This window comes from Zingiber officinale, chromosome 3B (assembly GCF_018446385.1).
Source record: "Zingiber officinale cultivar Zhangliang chromosome 3B, Zo_v1.1, whole genome shotgun sequence".
Taxonomy (NCBI): domain Eukaryota; kingdom Viridiplantae; phylum Streptophyta; class Magnoliopsida; order Zingiberales; family Zingiberaceae; genus Zingiber; species Zingiber officinale.
The window spans coordinates 48,137,070-48,161,123 of record NC_055991.1 but is presented as its reverse complement, the minus strand read 5'-3'; the positions used below and the strand labels follow the sequence as shown (position 1 = coordinate 48,161,123).

General features: G+C 37.6%; 1 protein-coding gene across 1 annotated transcript; it reads left to right on the top strand.

The window, feature by feature from the left end:
• Positions 1–2,099: 2,099 nt before the first annotated feature.
• LOC122056473 (DEAD-box ATP-dependent RNA helicase 35-like) lies at positions 2,100–5,648 on the top strand. Its single transcript, XM_042618443.1, has 2 exons — positions 2,100–3,154; positions 4,543–5,648. The coding sequence occupies exons 1-2, from the start codon at positions 2,199–2,201 to the stop codon at positions 5,405–5,407; spliced, it is 1,821 nt and encodes a 606-aa protein (XP_042474377.1). The 5' UTR covers positions 2,100–2,198; the 3' UTR covers positions 5,408–5,648.
• The last annotated feature ends 18,406 nt before the right edge of the window (positions 5,649–24,054 follow it).

Here is a 24,054-nt window from a genome sequence, read left to right as displayed (position 1 = left end):
ATGATGACTATGAAGACTACATCCCTATCCACAAACGTCGGCCTATGGAAGCACTGAAGGTCTTCCGGCACAAAAGCTGATTTATATATTATATTACAAACGCAACACGTGTGCACATTGTGGTAAAGAGAGTTTATCCTCTCTTCTTCCTATTCATAATGGGTCATGTTTTTTTTTCATCAAAAGAATAAATTTAATTAAGAATTTAATTTTATTTAAAATATTTAAATAAGGTAATTTTTATAATTTTTTAGGTTTTTTATTTTCATTTATTTTTATTTTTATATGGAAAATTGTCATAAGGAAAAAATAAGATTTTATTAGAAATTTTTTTGTAAGAATAGGGGTTGATTAGGGCACTTTCGAGTATTCACTTTCTGATTCTCCTGAAACTGCTGAAACCCTGCTCCTCTTCTCTATACCTCCGCTCACCCTCACTCCTATTCTCTCTACCTCCGCTCACTGACGACGATTCATCTTCTTTATTTCCGGGCGCATTCTTATGCCTCACCTCCAATCATGACCTCCACTGATAGAAAACGGAGCAAACCAAAACGCCGAGACGACGACGATTACAAAGACTACATCCCTATCCACAAACGTTGGTCTATAGAAGCCCTGAAGGTCCTCTAGTGCAATAGCCGATTCATATATTATATTACAAACGCTACACGTGTGAACGATCGTCGTAAATAGAGTTTATTCTCTCTTCTTCCCATTCATAATCGGTCATGTTTTTTTGCTATTAAAAGTATAAATAAAATTATAAATTTAATTTTATTTAAAACTGTTAAATAAGGTAATTTTTATAATTTATTATGTATTTATTTTTTATTTTAATTTGAAAAATTATTATAAGGAAAATTAAGATTTTATTAGGAATCTTTTCAGTAAGAAATGAGGTGGATTTTGTCTCTTTCGAGTATTCAATTTCCGATTCCCCTAAAACTGCCTAATCCCTTGCTCCTCTTCTCTTTGCCTCCGCTTGCCCTTGCTCTTCTTCTCTCTGCCTTCGCTTGTTGACGACGATTTATCCTCCTCTCCGACCGCCTTCTGCTACCCCACTTCTAATCCTGACCTCCACCAACGGAAAATAGAGCATACCTGAACACCAGGACGACAACGATGACTACAAAGACTACATCCCTGTCCACAAATGCCGGGCTATGAAAGCCCAGAAGATCCTCCAACGCAAAAGCTGATTCATATATTACAAACACAACACGTGTGCACAATCTTCGTAAAAGAGAATTTATCCTCTCTTCTTTCCCTTCATAGTCGGTCATGTTTTTTTTTGCTATCAAAATAATAAATTAAATTAACAATTTAATTTTATTTAAAATGGTTAAATATGGTAATTTTATAATTTATTAGGTTTTTATTTTTTATTTTTATATTTTATTTGAAAAATTGTTATAAGGAAAAATAAGGTTTTATTAGAAATTTTTTCGATAAGAAAGGGGGTGGATTAGGGCTCTTTCGAGTATTCACTTTCCGATTCCCTTGAAACTGTCGAAACCCTTGCTCCTCTTGTATCTGCCTCTGCTCGCCCTTGCTCCTCTTCTCTCTACCTCCACTCGTCGACGAAGATTCATCTTTTTTCCTTCCGGACGCTTTTTCCTACTCCACCTTCAATCATGACCTCCACCGACGAAAAACGGAGCATACCTTAATACCAGGACGAAGATGGTGACTACAAAGACTATATCCTTGTCCACAAACAGCGAACTATGAAAACCTAGAAAGCCCTCGAGTGCAAAAGTCAATTCATATATTATATTACAAACGTGAGCGTCATCATAAAAAAATATTTATCTTCCCTTCTTCCAATTCATAATCCACCATATTTTTTTTTACCGTCCAAAGAATAAATTTAATTAAGAATTTAATTTAATTTAAAATAGTTAAATAAGATAATTTTAAAAATTTATTTGGTTTTTTATTTTTTATTTGGAAATTTGTTATAAACAGAATTTTTTCGGTTATAAAAAAAATTTCCAAACAGAATTTTTTCGGTTAAAAAAAAAATTCGGTCAAAAAAAAAACAGAATTTTTTCGGTTATAAAAAGTGGAGCAGGGAGTATTCAGTTTCCAAACAGTCGACACCTTGCCCTCTTTTCTTCCGTCTCCCTTCGCTGGCCGACACCTTGCCCTCTTCTCTCTCCCCGCTCGCCGACACTCTCTCCCTCCGCTCGCCTATGGCGATCTCCGGAAAACGCATACCTGAACGCCTGGACAACTACGATGATGACTATGAAGACTACGTACCTGTCCACAAACGCCGGGCTATGGAAGCCTTGAAGGTCCTCAAGCGCAAGAGCCAATCCGCCTCCTCCGTCGCCGCCCAATCCGATGACCCTGCCTCCGATCCACGCCCCCCGATCGCCGAGGTTAAACCTAGCCTCCTCGTCAAGGCCTCCCAGCTCAAGCGTGAGCTCCCCGAGGTCAGCCCTACCGAGCAGCTCGTCCAGCAGGAGAAGGAGATGATCGAGCACCTCTCTGACCGGAAGACTCTTATGTCTGTCCGTGAACTCGCCAAGGGCATTACCTACACCGAGCCGATGCCCACTGGGTGGAGGCCTCCGCTTGCTATCCGACGGTTGTCTGCGGCTCAAGCCGACGCCATCCGCCGCAAGTGGCACATCCTCGTTGACGGCGACGACGTGCCGGCCCCGATAAGGACCTTCCGCGATATGCGATTTCCGGAGCCTGTCCTCCAGAAGCTGAAGGAAAAGGGGATCCTCCAGCCCACCCCCATCCAGGTGCAGGGTCTTCCAGTAATCCTGTCGGGGCGAGACATGATTGGTATTGCCTTCACTGGTTCGGGTAAAACATTGGTCTTTGTGCTCCCTCTGATTATGACAGCGCTGCAAGAGGAGCTTATGATGCCAATAGTGCCCGGCGAGGGCCCATTTGGACTCGTGGTGTGCCCTTCGAGGGAGCTTGCTCGTCAAACTTATGAGGTCGTAGAGCAGTTCCTTCTTCCTCTGAAGAAGCATGGCTACCCAGAGCTGAGGCCGTTGTTATGTATTGGTGGTGTCAACATGAGGTCACAACTTGAGGTGATCAAGAAAGGGGTGCATATTGTTGTCGCCACTCCAGGGAGGTTGAAAGATTTACTTGCTAAGAAAAAGATGAATCTCGATAACTGCAGGTACTATTCCTTTACTATGTCAACATAGCTTTAACTCATTATAATCTTGTAAAGATATATGTGAAAATAAACTCAGTTGAAAATACAGCATCTTGTTTGATTATTCAAGTTATTTGCTACAAAATATACACTTTTTGTGTTGATATTTCTACTTGGATCCTGAAAGAATTAGACAAGATAACCTTTTATGAATGGATTAGACAATATTACATTACACATAGTTTAATTAAGGGAAACGATCCAAGTACACATGTAGCTCATACAATATAGTTGTGATTCATAGCTAGAACTTGTTCATGCTGATGATTATGATGGAGGAAATAGGGATTTAGATGCCCTTTCCTACACCTTGTAGAATCATTGGATTCATTTCTGACTATAAGCCCTCACTCATAGCATGTGGCCTCTGTAAATCAGTCTTGTAATATCATCTTCTACCCACATTTTATTGTAATTACAGTTTCTTTTATCCATTTTCCAATTTGGTGATTATGATCCAATTCAAATCAAAGAAATAGACATTCTAGATCTCCACATATACCAACAGAAATTAAGCGGTTTGGTGAAGCATGCCAATCTGACCAAGGAGCTCAACTTTTTACATGTATGTTTAGTTTGTTTTCCCTTTGATTAGTTATATAACCCTAATTACAGTAAAGAAAAGGAAACAAAAATAAGTAAACAAAAAGAACTAACTTTGAATACCTTGGAGGCAATGTAGACACTTATCTAATCAGTGAATCATGCACTACCTTGACTCTCACAATATTGACAGAAATGGGCAATAACAAAGTATAGATAGATGAAAAGCATCCTGCATCGTTGCAACTAACAAAAGGAGAATTTAGGCTCAGTTTGTCGTCTAATGAGCACAGGACACAAGAAATCCAGATATGGTTAATTATCTTCATTAATGTGATTCTGAACACCACTTTGGAGATGGTTGTTACTTTACTATAATCTAGGTACTCTATTCCTACCACTATAAAACAAATCTGCCTTATGTAACGAGATATTATGATGTCGAGTCCACCATAATTCTAACCACTCCAAAACATTAGGTGTGTGGGTTCTTTTTCACTCTTAATCTTATATAGATAACAGTTTATTTAATTTGCCTTGTATGATTGTTCAGTGTGTTTAAAGTAACCTGTTTTAGAATTTGGTGGTATTTGGATAGTGCTCTTGTTGGTGGATGCAGAAATGTTGTTGCTCATCCATGTAGTTCATTTATATATATCTGATGTATCTTTTGGGGAAGTGTTAAATTACCAAGTTTAAAGGATACTGCATTAATTATGCCAAAAAAACCATACAATTTTCAATTGTTATATGGAATTGTTTCAATTTCACATTTATGATGATTCTAACATCATTTTTTACTGCAGTTACTTGACATTGGATGAGGCTGATAGACTTGTGGATTTGGGATTTGAGGAGGATATAAGGGAAGTATTCGATCATTTTAAATCACAAAGGCAAACCTTACTCTTTTCCGCCACCATGCCAACAAAGATACAAAACTTTGCAAAAAATGCTTTGGTGAAACCTGTAATAGTAAATGTTGGAAGAGCCGGAGCAGCAAACCTTGATGTCATTCAAGAGGTTGAATATGTGAAACAAGAAGCGAAACTCGTATATCTTCTTGAATGCCTCCAGAAGACACCACCACCGGTCTTGGTTTTTTGTGAGAATAAAGCTGATGTGGATGATATCCACGAGTATCTTCTTCATAAGGGTGTTGAAGCAGTTGCTATCCACGGCGGCAAGGATCAAGAAGACAGAGAATATGCAATATCATCTTTTAAATCTGGCAAGAAGGATGTTTTGGTGGCCACTGATGTTGCTTCCAAGGGGCTTGATTTTCCTGACATTCAACATGTAATAAACTACGACATGCCAGCTGAAATTGAAAATTACGTACATCGAATTGGACGAACGGGAAGGTGTGGAAAAACAGGCATTGCGACAACATTCATAAACAAAAACCAAACAGAGATGACACTCCTCGACTTGAAGCACCTATTGCAAGAGGCGAAGCAAAGGATTCCGCCAGTATTGGCAGAACTTAATGATCCGATGGAAGATGGCGATGTTCTTACGAGTGCTAGTGGAGTCAAGGGTTGTGCATATTGCGGTGGCCTTGGCCATCGAATCCGTGATTGTCCTAAGCTGGAGCACCAAAAATCTATAGCCATTGCCGGTTCAAGAAGAGACTATTTTGGTTCTGGAGGCTATAGGGGCGAGATGTAATTTTTCTGTCAAACTTTGTAGTTGTGTCTAGCTCTCATCATTCGCTCATCAAAACTGATTCAGCTCTTGAAGGAACTATCTGTCTATCTACCAGTGCTGACTAAATGCCTTTAGATTTGTAAATTTTTTTTGTCAACTTGTTGCTGTAATCTTACAGATTGAACTCACTCTTGTAGTCTTGTGTTCTAACTTTCGCAGAAAATGCTGGATTTACGTGAACATCTTAGAATAGTTTGGTTGACTTCCTTTATGTGTTTTTTCCTTTTCCTGCCATGTTCTTCACTTCAATAGGACTTATATAGTTGATTTCAATTATAATTAGGACTAATGGCTGCTCTCACATCATTTATAAGATCTGAAGTGTGCTTGAGAATCTTTAAGATTGATTAAATCCACAACAAAGATTTTGAAGAATGTCTTTAGCAAACTGTTTATAAGCCCTTGGGTTGGGGTAGTGCTGTCACGTAGGCGGGGCAGACTGGTCCCCATGTTAGCGGATTGAAAAAACTCCAATTCAAAATGGGTTAATCCATGAGCCTGTTAAAAAAAATAATTAATTAAAATTTTAAAATTTAAGCTGCCATATAGATGGATCAAATCTATGAGTCTGTTGAGTTTTCATTTAACTTATTTGGAATCACAAAAGCATGGAGTTGGTATACTATTGACTATGTTAAAATGAATTGATAAAATTTTAATAATTGCTTAGCCAGATATGTCACCCATGGATCGCTGCCTAGATGAGTCAAGATGTTTGAATCCATCTTAATATAAATTGATAAAATTCTGTTTAAATTGTTTGGCCAGATATCAATCCAAGACTCAGATACAGTTAAATTAACGGTTGTTTTGGTTGGAAGTTATTTTTAATAATTTTAATTATTCATCTAAGATTATCAATGAAAATTCTGTTTGATTTAAATAATTGATAATTGTCGAGTAATGTTCTATGCTTGACACGTCAACAAAAGGAACATGTAACCCGAAATTGAAAAATCTTAAAAATCTGAGGGTTTTTTTTTAATTCAGGGGTTAATAATTTGTTTTTATCTAAAAAAAATAGAAAAAATGTAAAAAATAATTAATTTTTTTTTAAAAAATAAAATTTAAAAATAGAAAAAAAAAACCATTTAAAATTTTAAAAATAATAAAAAAGAGAAAAAACGTTAAAAACATAAAAAATTAAAAAAATGTAAAATTTTTTAAAAAACATAAAAAATAAAAAATCATAAAAAATTTAAAAAACATAAAAACGTAAAAAAATTAAAACATAAAAAAACATAAAATATAAAAAATATAAAAAAATAAAAACAGTAAAAATTAAAAAAATTTAAAAAATAAAAAAATGTAAAACCGTAAAAAAAATAAAAACAGAAAAAATAAAAAACATAAAAAAACAAAAAATTAAAAAAATTAAAAAACTTAAAAAATGAAAAATGAAAAAAAAAGGATAAAAACACATAAAAATAAAGAAAATGTGAAAAAGAAAGCGACGATTTATTCATTATTAAACTGGACATTAGTATTGCACATATTAAAACCAATAAAATGCTATTAATATTTTTTTTTTAAAAAAAATCAACAACTCAACACTATAAGAACAAGAAAAGTCTTTTAACTAAATAACGAAAGGGAGAACTTACATGGAGCTCAACCTAGAAAAAAAAAGTTTTTCAGTACTTCAAAAGCTGTCAAGGCATGACACTTTTCAAATTTTGAGGTTACCATTCCTACAAGTCATTTGAAATTTATCAGCCTTATGCAAAAATAGAAATCTCCAAAAGTACTATCAAGTTAATTATTGCCAAAACCATATAAATTTGCAAGCACGAGCAGGGGAGGAGGAGCATGCCTATGCTACTAAAGTTTCAACAGTGGAATCAGATCACAAACTCTTTGCCTCAAAAAATGTGAAAGATTAAGCAACAAAAAGAGAGAATCAAGGAAAAACCTGACAAACATATTGACATGTTCACCAAATAAACTAGAATAGTTTCAATGTTGGTGCTTGTTTATGATAAGAAGTAGTGGGCAAAAGAATGGGTTTTTTGAAAGTTTCCTTGCTTGAAACATGCAGAAGGCATGATGTAGTTAGTTTACCTCTTTTGGATGTACTATGGACATAGAAAAATATAAATAAATAAATTTTGACAAGCAAACATCAATAAAAGTGCATGCACAAACCATCAATGAGTACCTTAAGAAACAACGACCCAATATCAATTAAACAAAAATGTACGTACATAAAAGATTTGAGATCATCAAGATAAGATAAAAAGTTAAATTGTTAAAACATTACTGATGATACCTTTAAGATATAAATATTCCGAGTGGACGATACCTACATAAAATATGTGAGATCATCAAGATACATACATGGATGATACCTTCATAATCTGCCGAAGCCAAATAACTATTTATATAAGTATTCTAACAGACACAACTAAACTTGGATCTACTAGACATTTCAGCTAGTGGGTAATGAACATCTAAATTTTTATTCAAAAGTAACATGAATCAAATCAAGAAAGGAAAAAGAACAAATGAAAACTGAATTACTTCCGAAATTCCACCACCATGAAACTTAAGGGAATGTTGTGATAGTAACTGTCCATTTATCAATGTCTGAATGAACCAGTTATGCTAAGATTTCTTGGCATATTACTTGATGTAAATCTGAGTATGCAATAACTTTAGTTACTTGCATGTTTGCTGATAATGAGAAAAAGGATCAATGCAGGGTGACACTTGACCAAGGTACTTTAGAAAATTATTATTGGGAATACAGTGCATCTTATGAAGTAAGTGGTAGGACAATTAACAATTGATGAACTTTTAGGGGAATACAGATCAATAGCACACGCATTATCCAAAATTGATAGTTAACTTAGTTTATATAGAAAAAGGCAGATGCTCATGAATCATACCTACATTGATGGCAATCTCAATTGAGTCTTCAAGTCTTGAACAGTAGACTAGATGAGTCTTCAAGTCTCGAACAGCAGACTAGAACATAACCAAATAACCAAACTCAATAATCTCGGATAACCAGGTTAGGTGCAAATAACTTACAAAAAACTAAACAGTATTTTATAACATACAAAACATTTTTTGAACCCAAAATAATTAAATGATTCTTTATCAAGTTGTTGACGGGTTTGATTCTTGATTCGTAAAACATTTTGAAAGTCTATAAAATATGGCCCTAATATTGGTAGAAACACTAATGCAAGGGTGCAATGTTATCACTATTCCATTCTAATCCACCAATTCGAGATAACACAATTAACATTGATCGGATTTAATTGCCCGAGTTAATCCAATTGCATTGACCTATAAACATGAATTAATCAATCTAAACAATCAATCAATTAACCTCAATTTCATTCACAGTCGTTACCTTCCATTTCAAATCTCAATCCTTAAGGTTAACACCCCCAATTAGCTTATTAATCAAATAAACACTTAATTGATCCAAATGAATGTTCATATTCATGTTAACAAATTGAGCAAATTTGATCTAATCCCAAATTTACCTTCACCGATGGTAGAACAGCGGTACCTTCTCCGATGGTAGCTCCAACGTTCAAGCGAAAAACCCTACAACTGTCTGGAGTATCAATGGAGATGGCAGTAACTGTGGAATGGCTGGGGTGGCTATGAAGAGGATTACAACTGTAGGTGGTCGTCCATCGACTAGTGTTGTAGTCGTATAAATAGGAGAAGGGGCATCTGCTCTGCTGGAACAATGGTGACGGCTCGGGTGACGGTGAGAGTCGAGATCTGCTCGCGGTGGCGAGATAGAAGCGAGCATGACAATGTTTCGTGCTCGTGGTGGTTGCGATTGCAGAGATGCTCGTATGAGAGGGTCAGCAGATCCGCGCGAGAGAGAGAGTGGTCGACTAAGGTGGATTGGGAGGCTAGGGTATGGAGTGAAGTGGAAGAGATAGGGCAGCGACGGTTCTCACTCAGCCGACGACGAGAGGGCGATGCGACAGGGAGGCGACGGTGATGAATCGGGGAAAGAGGAAGAGGAATCGGGGTGGAAAGAAATTGGGAGGGGAGAAATCAACTTAGGGTTTTGATTATAACCTATGTATTTATATATTACAATACTTCTAAAAAGTTTGATTTTTATAATAACAAGTGCAACACTTTTAAAAAATGTGTTGCATTTTAATTATAATGTAACACTTATTTGAAAGAGTTGCATGGTTTTTTCTAAATTTGATATATAACAACACTTATTGAAGTGTTGCTCCCAAAGTAATACCTTAGGTTCATTTTGTAGTAGTGAGTGGCTGAGTGCGGCACGACAGGACAAGCAGCATCAACTCCAGCTACCACTCTCTCTAGTGGCTGAGGATGCCGCCCTAGTCAACGACTCTCTCGACCGTAAGGGAAAATTGGTTGTTGACATGCATGGCATGACATAATGCGTGAAAGACAACAATCATCATACAAATTTAAGTAAAAATCAGGTATGCTACATGAAGCCAGCATGCTCAATATAGTACATAAATAAACAACAGTCAAAGCATACAAACATGATATCTAGTATCTGCTACTGATCATGGACAACAACAAGAGACTGTATAGATATGGAAACGAATTTCTCAAAGATCGCGTGGAAGTATCAAGCGCGGGAAAATAAGAGTAGAGTCAAGGTAAAAATAATTTCTTATCCAAAATAGTTCATACACCAAGGTCAAAGTACTAAAAGAAACAAACCAAGAAGTACCCGCCTTTACTATGTAGTCTGAACCAAATCACGCCCCGTCACATCAACCGCTTCAATCTACGTCCTGCAAATCACGTGATGTACAATTTAGCTAATTTCATAAACAACAATCAGCTAAACCCAAACCCAACCTAATTAGGGAAAAATAAACCTTAATCCTTCTATGAACCTCGATTCACCCAAATCCATCCAGAAATTACAGACTAGCATGCCGCAATGGAACCAACATCGAAATCATCTCACAATCTTCCAAATCTATCCAGAATTCAAGGCTATCAACCGAAACCAAATCAATATTGAGGTTGATTCGAAATATGCAAATCTGCCTAGATATCCAAAGTTGTCTTGCCGAACAAAAACTACATCAAGATCGATTCACAACCTTTTCCCCAACTCCATAACCCTAAAGCCACCTTCAAACAGGTACATGGAACAGAACTATGCACTCAATCAAATCTACCCATGGAAACAAAAACCATCACAGGAGCCAGAATTCGACACAAATCCATTACCCTCCCCCAAATCTAACTAAAATCGTAACTACCACAAAACAAGAACACAAATTCATATCTAAATATGATCAAGATCGAAAATCATCAACTCAAGGACCTAATAACTATAACCTCCGATACATCTCACGATCATACAAAACAGCCTTGAAGACCCAAATTCATAGCAGGAATAAGGGGAACAAGATAGAAAACATAAACCTCGACACCCTAACAGGTATAACCTCCGATTCATCTCGCGATCATACTAACAAAACACCCATTCATACCTGCTAGAAGAATCTACTTGCTGGATCAGTTAGGGCACGGCTCGAAGAGGGGCTCTGGTCGGGAGCTTCACTTCAGAGAAGAGGAAGAGATCCGACACTAACCCTAGAGATAGTGGTTAGCCGGAGGGGGTTCGAGGTTGGAGCCGTGGCGCACAGATGTAGTGATGGTAGATTGGCGGCTAGGGCATAGAAGATGGCTGCTGACTGTGGCATCGCGTAGCCGACGTTGGGGCAGAGAGAGATGGAGCAGCATCAAGGCTGAGGGAGACCGGTGGCTCACCCTAGCGATGTTGATGTCGACGGTTGTAAGGGCGTTGGCGTTGCTCTGTGCGGTGGTGACAAATCAACAGATAAAGAAGCCAAAGCAAGGGGCTGGATTTCCTCTCTGTCGTAGCCTTATCTGGTGCTAATGGCTGTGGGGATTAACGACGTCAGGTCGGCGGCAACCAGACGTCGGCCCGTGGTGGCCTGCGGCGGTGCCGAGGGAAGGGAGAGGGACGTCACATGAGGGAGAGGAGAGCAAGAGATGAGTTCGGCGCTGTTTGAAGAAGAGGAAGGAGAAGTCGGGCAGAGAAACTAAAAAGAGGAGATATCGAAATAATGAAAGCCTAGGTTCCTTTATATAACTTAGGGTTATTTTAATTAAAGCATAAGTTATTTCCTTAATCGACTTCTACTTTAATTGGGTATTCTAAACAGACTTTTACCAAACATATAATTTATCCCCTTAAACTCATCATGTGAGTTCCAATTAATTTCCAGAAAATTATTAAAAATTCCTAAAAATTTCGTTAAAGTTATTCGTCCAATAACCCTTATTATTTAATTGCCAAATTTTACAATAACAATCATCAAATAATTATATTTGTTTATTAATATAGTTTTTCTATTGGCTCCCCCTAGATCATAGCCTCGATATGGTCTATCAATGTAATGTATCTGATCCTTGGGGACCCAATAGTGTCATAGTCCAACTTGATTGAACAAGTTGGACTTGGGTACCCATGCTTGGACTACCTTTCTATTTGGTCTGTTAACAAGTGACAAATATGAACGATATTTTCTGTTTGTTCTAAATCCTAGCCCGGATCGATTATATACGACCTTCTGTTTTCCAATAATCAAATCAAGATTCTTGGAACCCAGTGTAAACCATTCCAATGTAATCTTCAAATCCTTGACTTGAGTTTTCAGAATGGAATTCTCTTCCTCAAACTTTTGGACTTGAGTTGTGTGGGTTGGTCCTAGGAAGATCGTACCGGTTCCACTGTACAAAAATTTTGTAGAAGTGTCGAACCTTTCCTAAACAACTTATTGTGTTCTTTAGAAGTTAAATTAGGAATCATAAACGGAACTTAACATTATTGATTCCAAATTTAACTTATCTGTTCTTAATGGTTTAGATTTGGATTGCAAGTGAAACTTAACACTAATGATCCAAATCAACTTATGTTATAAATTCAAATAAATATTAATTTTCAAAATTGGCTTCTAGGACTACATGGCGAGGCACATGACCTTCTTGGGTATGGGAGCATCCACCACCGCCTAGACAAAGCCTTTTAAGGAAAGCTAATATTTAATTTCCTTATATAAGTCTAGGTTTAACCAAAAGGAACAATCGAATCACAAATTCAAAAAATAAAAAAACACAAGCTTGAATTACAAATTCCAAAAACTAGAATCTAATGCCTCTTGTGTTTGGAATTCATACAAAGAAAAATAACTAGCATGATGCGGAAAATAATTACTAGTTATACCTTTTCTTTGTATGCTAATAACCTCGAGATCTTCTGCCATATTCCTCGCCTCGCCTTGGACGTCGTGTGGGCGACGATCCTCCAAGATGAACACCACCCAAAGCCTTCTTCCTCCTTCTCTAAAATCCGGCCACCACCACCACCAAGGACCCAAAGAGAGCAAGGGGAAAGGGAAGGGAGAGAGGGTCGACCATAATAGAGAGCTCAATAAGAGAATAAGAATTGATAATACATGAGGCCTCCCCTCCCCTTCTTTTATATTACTTGCCCAAGGCAAATAAGGAAAGACTTTTTACAAAAATTAAAATGTTCCTCTTGTTTTTCCTTTTCCCCTTTTATTTTTCCTTTTCCTTTCTCTTGATTAATTCAATCATTGATTGAATCAATCATTGATTGGTCGGCCCCTTGCTTGGGCACCAAGCAAGGGTGGCCAACCCCTTAAAAGGAAGAAAATAATTCTTGTAAAAATTTTATAAGCAAAGAAGGAAAGCTCTTATAAAATTTTACAAGCTCTCTTTTAATTTCCTAAAGTGGATGTTAAAAAAGGAAAGTTTTTAAAAAATTAAAACCAAGTTTTAAAATTTAAAACTTCTCTTCTAAAATTTCTTTTTTTAACATGGTTAAAAAAATAGAAAGTTTCAAATTTAAAACTTCTCTTCCTTTTTTCTAAAAACCATGAGGATGGTTAAAAAAGGAAAGTTTTAAAACTTTTAAACTTTCTTTTAAACCATGTGGCCTAATTCAAATAAGGAAAGTTTTATAATTTTAAAATCTCTCTTTTAAAACTTGTAGTTTTCTACAAAGAGAAGATTTTAAAAATTCAAAACACCCCTCCTTATTTAGATTATGGCGGCCGACCCCTCATTGCTTGGGCACCAAGCAAAAGGGCTGGCCCTCTTTGAGGAGATAGTGGCCGGCCCTTGGCTTGGTTACCAAGCCTTGGGTCGGCCCCCTTCTTGGACACCAAGATGGGATTTTATATGGATGGACTTGAGGCTTTAATGAGGCTACGACAGGGACCTAGAGGAGAAATTGGTTTTGGCCTTCCGACGAACTTGAGTATCCCGTGTTCGCCCCGAACACACAACTCAAGTTCATCAATAATAACTCATTCCACTAGGGAGTTATTATTGCACTACTGCACCAATCCTAAATTACATTATGGGCTCTTTCTTATCATGAGTGTATTAGTCTCCCTATGTTTAAGATATCGAAAGTCCACTAATTAATTGAGTTACTGACAACTCATTTTAATTAATGTCTTAGTCCAAGAGTAGTACCACTCAACCTTATTGTCATGTCGGACTAAGTCCACCTGCAGGGTTTAACATGACAATCCTTATGAGCTCCTCTTGGGGACATTCTCAACCTAGATTACTAGGACACAGTTCCTTCTATAATCAACAACACACACTATAATAATATCATTTCCCAACTTATCGGGCTTATTGATTTATCGAGCTAAATCTCACCCTTTGATAAGTCAAAGAAATAAATACTAAATATATATGTTTGTTATTATATTACGATTAAGAGCACACACTTTCATAATAACTAAGGTCTAGTTCTTTTATTAAGTCAGTATAAAAAGAACTTACCTTAAATAGTCCTACTCAATACACTTAGAGTGTATTAGTATAATTTATTAGTCAAGATAAACTAATACCTAATTACACTACGACTATTCCAACGGTTTGTTCCTTTCCATCTTAGTCGTAAGCAACTATTTATAATTTATAAAGAACTGATAACACGATCTTTTGTCCATGACACCACACACCATGTTATCTACAATATAAATTAATTGAACAACTACACTTAACAAATAAATGTAAACATTTGACCAATGTGATTCTTTTATTTCAAAAATAAATATTTACAAAAGCTAGGATTTTAGTATACACTCTAACAAGTTGAGGTTCTAGTCTGAATTGGGTCAGTCAAGGATTCAGACATAGTCACTTCTTTAAGGGTTGTTACCTCCTTTAGAAGTGATTTGATCCGAATGTTAGATTTAGCTAATTTATGCATCAGATAATTAACTAAGTTATATAGCCAGGAAGTACTTACAGAGGGGTTAGGCCCTTCAGAAATGAATACGGATCCGTGGTTTCTCTCGGTCTCAACTTTCGATTTGTCCTCACTTCCGGATTTGTTGACTTGGTCCCGGGTCGTCATTGCAAGAAAACTCGTCTGTTCGAGTTCTTCATCGTCGGATGTTACGAACCGCAAGTGCACGGTTGCGTCGTCAGTAATAATAAAAGATATCATATCCACAAGGACTGGTAATAATCACTAAAGATGTCTCAAAAGTAAATTAGCTAAACAAACGATTAAAAGATCATTTACAACTAAATATTAGATGTAAGGGTTAAATGCAAAAACTCAGTTTTAATAAGGTTCTAGGAGTCTTGGTTTCTGTTACGATTCCGCAAGTGCACGGATTTGTGGTCAATAATAAAGATTATCGATTCCATGAGGACTGGTTATAAGCACTAGCAATGGTTCACTTAGGATTAGATAAACTACTGATGGTTGTAAGTTATCTAAAGAAAAGAGATTGGGAAGCAGAATTGAGAACTAGCAAAGAAGAAGTAATTAACTTGGTTTATGAATAGTTCTAGGAGTTCAGTTTCATTGTGGTGGTATTGATGTCCTATCCATTACTCATTGTCCGTCAACATGCATTCGCCAAAAGTTGAAGCATCTATCCTTAAGTACCAAATAAATAAGATCCTTATGAAATCCTGTTACGGTTAACCCCTGTCACTAGGGCGCCTCGGTAGATTATAAGAACACAACTCTAATTGGTGTCATTAAGGATAGAAATAAGGAGCTTAGTTTGGTGTCTTAGTTCCTTGTGGAGAAGTTGCCTCTCATTACAAGGAAGTACCCTAGATGTTCGTGAATGGATTACCCTTGTCACTAAGACCCCTCGGGTGTACGATCTAAAATATTCTCTCTACGAGGTTAGCAATTCCTATACAATCAATTAATACGCAACAAGCATGCATAATAGTTGAAACAAAGCAAGCGAAATCATCCAATGAATAAAGGCATAAATGTGAGTCTTACATCAAAACTATTCCACAACTACTTCCTAATCCTAGAACAAGGAATCTACTCCATAGGCGCCGGAGAAAAACCCGAAGACATAATGTAATTAAGCATATAATCCTCAAACAAGAAGAGAGAAAGAAGAAGTATGCTTATCCAACGATGACGAGTGATCTTCGGATCCAATCCTTTACTTCTGGAGTTGATGTGGTGATGAAAGATCGTTGGACAGAGGTCCTGGATGGCATGGAATGACACCAAGGTGATTCTCCTATTGACGGCTCGCTTCTCAGCTCTCCCCCCTTAGAGAAGGGTTAAAAAGCCTATTTATAGGCTAGGGTACGGCTGCGGCTGCATGACCGTGTGGATGTGGCACGGTCGTGTCTTCTTTTGCTTCTGGCTGTGCTGCACGGCCGTGCCAATTGGCATGGTCGTGTGGATCTGGGGCTCGGCTCCTGGGGCACGGCCGTGTATGATTACACGGTCGTTCCTTTCTTGGCTACTGGACGTGGGGGACACGACCGAGCAGGATTGCACGACCATGCAAAGATCTGTCTCTGGTTGGCCGCTGATGTGCGTAGATTATATACTCTTTTATGCATACTTTGACGCACATCTACTTGTATTTCATTGGCATAATCTATGTTTATTGCACCCTATTTCATCAGAATGTCATACTTTCATTATATTCTATTAGGAGATCTACTCTTTGCTTATTTTGATTGGCAGGACGTGATTTGGAGCAAAAATAGAGTTTAAATGAAGTCTAGAGCTTCCAGATTGACATGGGCATGCAAAACTATGTTTTCTTCATGTTCTGGCCGTGTAGAACTCATATGGGCATGTTAAGGCCGTGTAGGGGTCATGTTGTGGCCGTGTGAACCTCACACGGCCGTGTGAAGGCCGTGTGAGGTTTTCTGTACTGCAGAATGAAACTAAAATGGCCATAAATTTGTGATCGGTTGGAGATTTGGACTGTTCTTTATACCAACTTGTAGATAACTTCAAGATCTACAACTTTGATGAAGACTTCAACTGGAGAAAACCCCATCTTGGTGGCCTAAAAGACGTTGCAATGAAACATAACTATTCAGAGCTAAGACAAAGGGTGTGCAAGGGCCATGCAAGGGGGTGTGCAAGGGCCATGCAAGGGTGTGTAAGCTGCACACGGCCGTGTATGGCATCCAGTGCTGAAACCTTACATGGCCGTGTAAATCTACACGGTCGTGCAAAGGAAACAGAATCAGAACCTCACATTGCCGTGTTCCGCACACGGTCGTGTATGGCATCCAGTGTTGAAACCTTACATGGTCGTGTAAATCTACACGACCGTGCAAAGGGAACAGAAGCAGAACCTCACATGGCCGTGTTCCGCACACGGCCATGTGAGGGTGGCAGAGAAGGGAGTGAGCCAGGCCGTGTGGATCTCACATGGTCGTGTTCCGCACACGACCATGTGAGGGTGGCAGAGAAGGGAGTGAGCCAGGCCGTGTGGATCTCACACGGCCGTGCCATGAGGTCGTGTGACGCCCGTGCCAAGCCTATAAAAGGGGTTTTATTCCCCTTTTCTCAGATCTTGGGCTGGTCTTTGGCTTGGGGAAGGGTTCTCCCCCTTAGGGGAACCCTAGATCTTCGATCCATCGCCGATCCGTCCACCTCCGGAGCAAAGATTGCATCGAAGAAGACCGGTGCTACATGGATAAGCTTTCTCTTCTCTTCTCTTTACATTTTGAGTTGTAGATTGCTTTATTTCTTGTCTCTTGATTGTAATTCTCTTGCAATGGAGTAGATCTCTAGATCTAGGATGTAGGGAGTATTTGTGATGTGATGATGATGTAAAACTCTTGTAGATTTGCCAATTTCTTGTTTCTATGAAATTATCTTGTTTGTATCCATTTGATCTTGTGTGGAATGTTGTGATTTGGCTTAATGACCATGCTTGATTGAATGTTTGAATGTCTATAGATCTCGTAGAGATTATTTCTCGCTCGATTTTTCGAGGGATCCACGTGACAGGTGCAAGCCCGTGTAAGGACGTTTGAGGGATAACCTTGAAAAGGGGAAATGGATTATTCAAGAGGGTGGGATAGATTGTTTGTTTAATCTTTGTATCTTAATGGGTTGAGAAGTTATGAATTCCTATGTTGATATCCAAGGGAAGCATAGTAATAGGTGCAATCCGGTGTAAGGACAACGTAGATTCTTATCCAATTAATCACATTTAGGTGCATATTTTAGTCCTATGTCGGTTGTCTATTGCAAGAGAGAATCGACAACCTTCTACAAATGTTAGAAAATTGAGAAATAAGATTTGGTAGATCATTTACATTGAATAACATCACAAAGAAACCGAAATCCTAGTATCTATTCCCCTTTCATTCATTTACACTCTTTTCTTTCTCTCATTTCTCTTTTCATTCTCTTTAGAGTTTGTTAACAACTTTAGATTATCTAGATAATTCTCCGTGCGAAGTTAACTAGTGCTTAATCAACAGTCCCTGTGGATACGATAATCTTTTATATTACTTGCGACATTTCCGTACACTTGCGGAACGTGACAAGTTTTTGGTGCCGTTGCCGGGGACTATTTTCGATTAACATTAGTTGATTAGCATATGAGTTACTCCAGACATTTTTCTTTTTTTGTTTTTGCATTTTCTTTCTTGTTTTCATGATGCGTTTTTTTTCTGCAATTTAAATTCTGCATTTTCATTTTTTTGTTACTTCTACATGTCTATCTTGTTCTGACTATAATCATTTAGATGGACATATTTAAACTGTGCACTAGATTGAATGCTCTATTTCAAAAGTTTGACCAAATGTATGTTGTGAACTTTAATACTCTTTTTTGTGAATTTTGTTGTGCAACTGGTCATATATTTGATAATTGTCCAACATTACTTGACCGTCCATATAGAATGCATGTTGAAAGAAGGGGTGTTTTCTCTAACTTTAATCATAGGTCAGAGCAAAATTTTTGTAAAGTTTGCAATGAAATAGGCCATTAATTTGGGATTATCAATAGATGAACTCGATAGAAAGATAGATGAAATGGCTTCATCAAATTCACACACATATGGCTCTGACTCGAATGACCCCCAATTTTCATCATTTATGGATAGAGTGTTGAAAGGTTTAGAGGAGGTTCTATCTATTCAAAATAAAACACGCAAGGACATCAAGAAAATGCATGCTACACTTGATAGTATAGACTCAATAAACAATAGAAAATAAGCTAATCTCTTAGTTTTGCAAGAGTTTATGATGAGAAAATATTATGATGAGCTTGAGGATGATGAATCTAAGACTTTGACAAAGGAGTGCACCACTTTAATTCCATTACCTCCTAATATCAAAGATCTAGAAGTGCCTTCCCTTCCTACATCTGAACCAATTTATAGTCATGTTGTGGTGGGATGTGTAGGGATGACCCAAGAATCACTCCCCTTAGTCACACAATCATTAGTCACTTTGGATGATGTAGGATATGAACTAGTTGATGTTGAGAGTGTAGGGACTTGTGCAATAAAAGCTAGTCTCAAGAATCACCTCTTTTAGAAAGACCACCACATGAGCCACAACCTTCCCTATCTAGATGTCAAACCATGCTCGATGATTTTCTTGCTTTGGTAATTGGTAGAAGTCAAACTTCAATTCATTTTTCTACTGTTACTAATCAATTCTTTTCTGAGCATGATGGTGGCAGGATATACGTTGCACAAGAGTCACAAGGACATGATAGGGTTGAACCTTTGAAGGAGAGCTTATTTGTTGAAAAACTGAGAACCCTTGGTAAGAAGGTTCTAAAATATCTTACCCCTCCAAGAGCAAGATTTAGATGAATCAAATGAGGTGGTCGAGCTAATGACCTTAAACAAGCGCTTCTTGGGAGGCAACCCAAGTTCAATCTTGTTTTCATTTTACTTTTAGTTTCTTTTTATTTTGTTGATAATAAATCATACCCTCTACTTAATTCTTCTTGTCTATCTTATTTTTGTAGATTTTAAAGTTGTGGAGGATTGTGAGCATTGGATAGAGGAGTATCTTAAAAAAAAAAAGACATGAATGGCAACCATTTGGAGATCATCACTTGGTAACTTCTCTAAACTTCATAAATCTCCTCCATATATCATTTTTAGTTTTCATTGGGACAATGAAAAGTTTAAGTCTAGGGGGATGCATTAGATGCATTTGATTTAGTTTAGTTTTACATAATAAATTTTTTATTTTTGCTAGTTGCATCATCCATCACATCATGATTGTTTGTCCTTAATGCCAAATACTAGCACGTTTATTCTAGATTTTGTGTGGTTTATGTGTTACTTATAGTGCTAGTATGTTTAGTGATCTTTCTTTTTCTATCTATGATAGCATGAAGTGAGCAATATGTTTACTATAAGAGTTTAAGTATTGACCTTGTTTTAGGACCTTTATACACTTTGCCTAGTTTTGATGGTAGATAACTCTGAAAATAGTCATGATTCATTAAACTTGTTTAGTACTAGTGTTTTCATGGTGATTTCTCAAACTACATTTTGGTTACTGGATGATGCTCGAATCATGTCAACTCATTTGGAAAAATCAAAATATCCCAACATTTGCACTTATATGCATTTGTGTTCAAGTGTTGCATCTTGCAATCACTTAAAAAAAATGAAATGATGAAAAAAAATGAATAAGGGATATAAAAAACAGTTGTCGTGAGTGGAAATTAGCAAGTTACCCCTTTGAGACGGAGTTAGGTTACTGGGGAAATAACTGCTATATTTCTCTTGATATCGAGCACACCTTTGAGACCTTGGGTAGATTGAGAAGGATGAACCAAGCGTGTGGCAGGTAAGTGTCTATCGTCAGAAGCATAAGGAACACAATTTTATGACGACTTGACTAGGCTTAGGGATTGAAACTTGATAAACATAGGTCACTTTCACATTAAGCACGGAGGACTACTATTTAGGTCATACTCAAACTACTTTTGTATCTTGCTCACTAATGAAATCATTTGATAGGATTAGATTGACTTGCTAGAGATTATGATGCACTATTTAACCACATGAATCTAGATTGCGGGTTTTGCTTGAGGACAAGCAAAGGTTTAAGTCTGGGGGTGTGATGTGCGTAGATTATATACTCTTTTATGCATACTTTGACGCACATCTACTTGTATTTCATTGGCATAATCTATGTTTATTACACCCTATTTCATTAGAATGTCATACTTTCATTATATTCTGTTCGGAGATCTACTCTTTGCTTATTTTGATTGACAGGACGTGATTTGAAGCTAATTAAAACAGAGTTTAAATGAAGTCTAGAGCTTTCAGAGTGACATGGGCATGCAAAACTATGTTTTCTTCATGTTCTAGCCGTGTAAGACTCACATGGGCATGTTAAGGCCGTGTAGGGGTCATGTTGGGGCCGTGTCAACCTCACACGGCCATGTGAAGGCCGTGTGAACCTCACACGACCGTGTGAAGGCCGTGTGAGGTTTTCTACACTGTAGACTGAAACTAAAATGGCCATAACTTTGTGCTCAGTTCGTAGTTTGGGCTGTTCTGTATACCGACTTGTAGATAACTTCAAGATCTACAACTTTGATGAAGACTTAAACTGGAGAAACCCCCATCTTGGTGGCCTAAACGATGTTGCAATGAAACATAACTATTCAGAGCTAAGACAAAGGGTGTGCAAGGGCCATGCAAGGGGGTGTGAGCTACACACGGCCGTGTATGGCATCCAGTGCTGAAACCTTACATGGCCGTGTAAATCTACACGGCCGTGCAAAGAAAACAGAAGCAGAACCTCACATGGCCGTGTTCCGCACACGGCCGTGTATGACATCCAGTGCTGAAACCTTACATGGCCGTGTAAATCTACACAGTCGTGCAAAGGAAACAGAAGTAGAACCTCACATCGCCGTGTTCCACACACGACCGTGTGAGGGTGGCAAAGAAGGGAGTGAGCCAGGCTGTGTGGATCTCACACGGCCGTGCCATGGGGTCGTGTGGCGCCCGTGCCAAGCCTATAAAAGGGGTTTTCTTCCCCTTTTCTCAGATCTTGGGCTGGTCTTTGGCTTGGGGCTCTTCTCCATTGCTTAGGGAAGGGTTCTCCCCCTTGGGGGAACCCTAGATCTTCGATCCTTCGTCGATCCGTCCACCTCCGGAGCAAAGATTGCATCCAAGAAGACCGGTGCTACATGGATAAGCTTTCTCTTCTCTTCTCTTTACATTTTGAGTTGTAGATTGCTTTATTTCTTGTCTCTTGATTGTAATTCTCTTGCAATGGAGTAGATCTCTAGATCTAGGATGTAGGGAGTATTTGTGATGAGATGATGATGTAAAACTCTTGTAGATTTGCCAATTTCTTATTTCTATGAAATTGTCTTGTTTGTATCCATTTGATCTTGTGTGAAATGTTGTGATTTGGCCAAATGACCATGCTTGATTGAATGTTTGAATGTCTATAGATCTCATAGAGATTATTTCTCACTCGATTTTTCGAGGGATCCACGTGACAGGTGCAAGCCCGTGTAAGGACGTTTGAGGGATAACCTTGAAAAGGGGAAATGGATTATTCAAGAGGGTAGGATAGATTGTTTGTTTAATCTTTGTATCTTAATGGGTTGAGAAGTTATGAATTCCTATGTTGATATCCGAGGGAAGCATAGTAATAGGTGCAATCTTGTGTAAGGACAACGTAGATTCATATCCAATTGATCACATTTAGGTGCATATTTTAGTCCTAAGTCGGTTGTCTATTTCAAGAGAGAACTGGCAATCTTTTACAAATGTTAGACAATTAAGGAATAAGATTTGGTAGATCATTTACATTGAATAACATCACAAAGAAACCGAAATCCTAGTATCTATTCCCCTTTCATTCATTTACGCTCTTTTCTTTCTCTCATTTCTCTTTTCATTCTCTTTAGAGTTTGTTAACAACTTTAGATTGTCTAGATAATTCTCCGTGCGAAGTTAACTAGTGCTTAATCAACAGTCCCTGTGGATACAATAATCTTTTATATTACTTGCGACATTTCCGTACACTTGTGGAACGTGACAGCCACACGATTGTGCAAGAGTTGTACGGCCATGCACTTATCTTCTGCTGTTTAGCCACATGACCGTGCGAGGTTGCACGGTTGTGTTCTCTGGCTCATTTCGGCGCGTCGACAATCGCTATTTTTCTCCGAAAGTTGTCCCTGTCAACACAAAACCAAACTAAGAGCAAATATCTGAACAAAAGAGTATATATGATGTGTATACGATAAAAGAGACGATCATGCAAAAAATATATACGTATAAAGCAAGTGAATGTGTGTTAAAACATGCATGAACAATCATAATACTTACGCACATCACACCCCCAGACTTGAACCTTTACTTGTCCTCAAGAAAAACGCTACAAACTATGTTCATGAGCTCCTGGCAGTGTTTCATAATTCCTAGTCCACTCTCCTAACTCTATCAACTAGTTTCATTGATAAGCACGATTGTGGAGTAACCTAAGTATGACCTAATCATAAGTTCTTTGTGCTCGGTGCAATAAATAATTCAAACTCTTCAAGTTTCAATTCTCTGTCTTAGTTAAGTCGTCATACAGTTGAGTTCCTAATGTTCCCGGTGATAGACACTTACCTGCCACACACTTGGTTCGTTTTCCTTAAATTACATAAGGTCTCAAATGATACTACTCAGAATCAAGAGAAACATAGCATTCATTTCCCTAGTAACCTAACTCAGTCTCAAATGAGTGAATTGTTAGTTTCCACTCACGACAACTATTTTTTATCCCTTATTCAATTTTTTTTTTTGGTGCTAAAGTGTAGCACTAATCACAAATGCGAGATGCATATGTTGGGATTTAGATTTTTCCAAATAAGCTTCCATGATCCGAGGTCATTCAGCAACCAAAATGTAAATATGAAATCACCATGGGAAAAAAGTACTAAACAATTTGAATGAATCATAACTATTTCAAAAATATTTCTGTTAGTTAGAGCTCTAGAACCAATCATTTGATGATTGTTGTATGGACTCGTTGTATCATATTCTTATATATATAAAGGCATTTATTTATGGTTATTATGCTTACTTGTATTGGTGCCAAATAACTAAGAATAATAGCATCCTTGAGTAGAAGGTTCTTACCTATATCAATTGGTTAGTTGAATCGATAGTGAAATGATATAGGGAACACTACTCTTAATCATTCCTAGTCAAGTATTAGCATTCAAGGACAATGTTAATGCGACAAGACTAGCATGTAGGTCAACTCGATGACTTGATCTCACAAGTCATGGATATGGAGA

Bases quoted from the DNA above. Each gene is read 5' to 3' on its own strand.
- LOC122056473 (XM_042618443.1), top strand. From the start codon at position 2,199: ATGGCGATCTCCGGAAAACGCATACCTGAACGCCTGGACAACTACGAT. The intron at 3,155-4,542 runs GTACTATTCCTT...TTTTTACTGCAG, and splicing joins ATGAATCTCGATAACTGCAG to TTACTTGACATTGGATGAGG.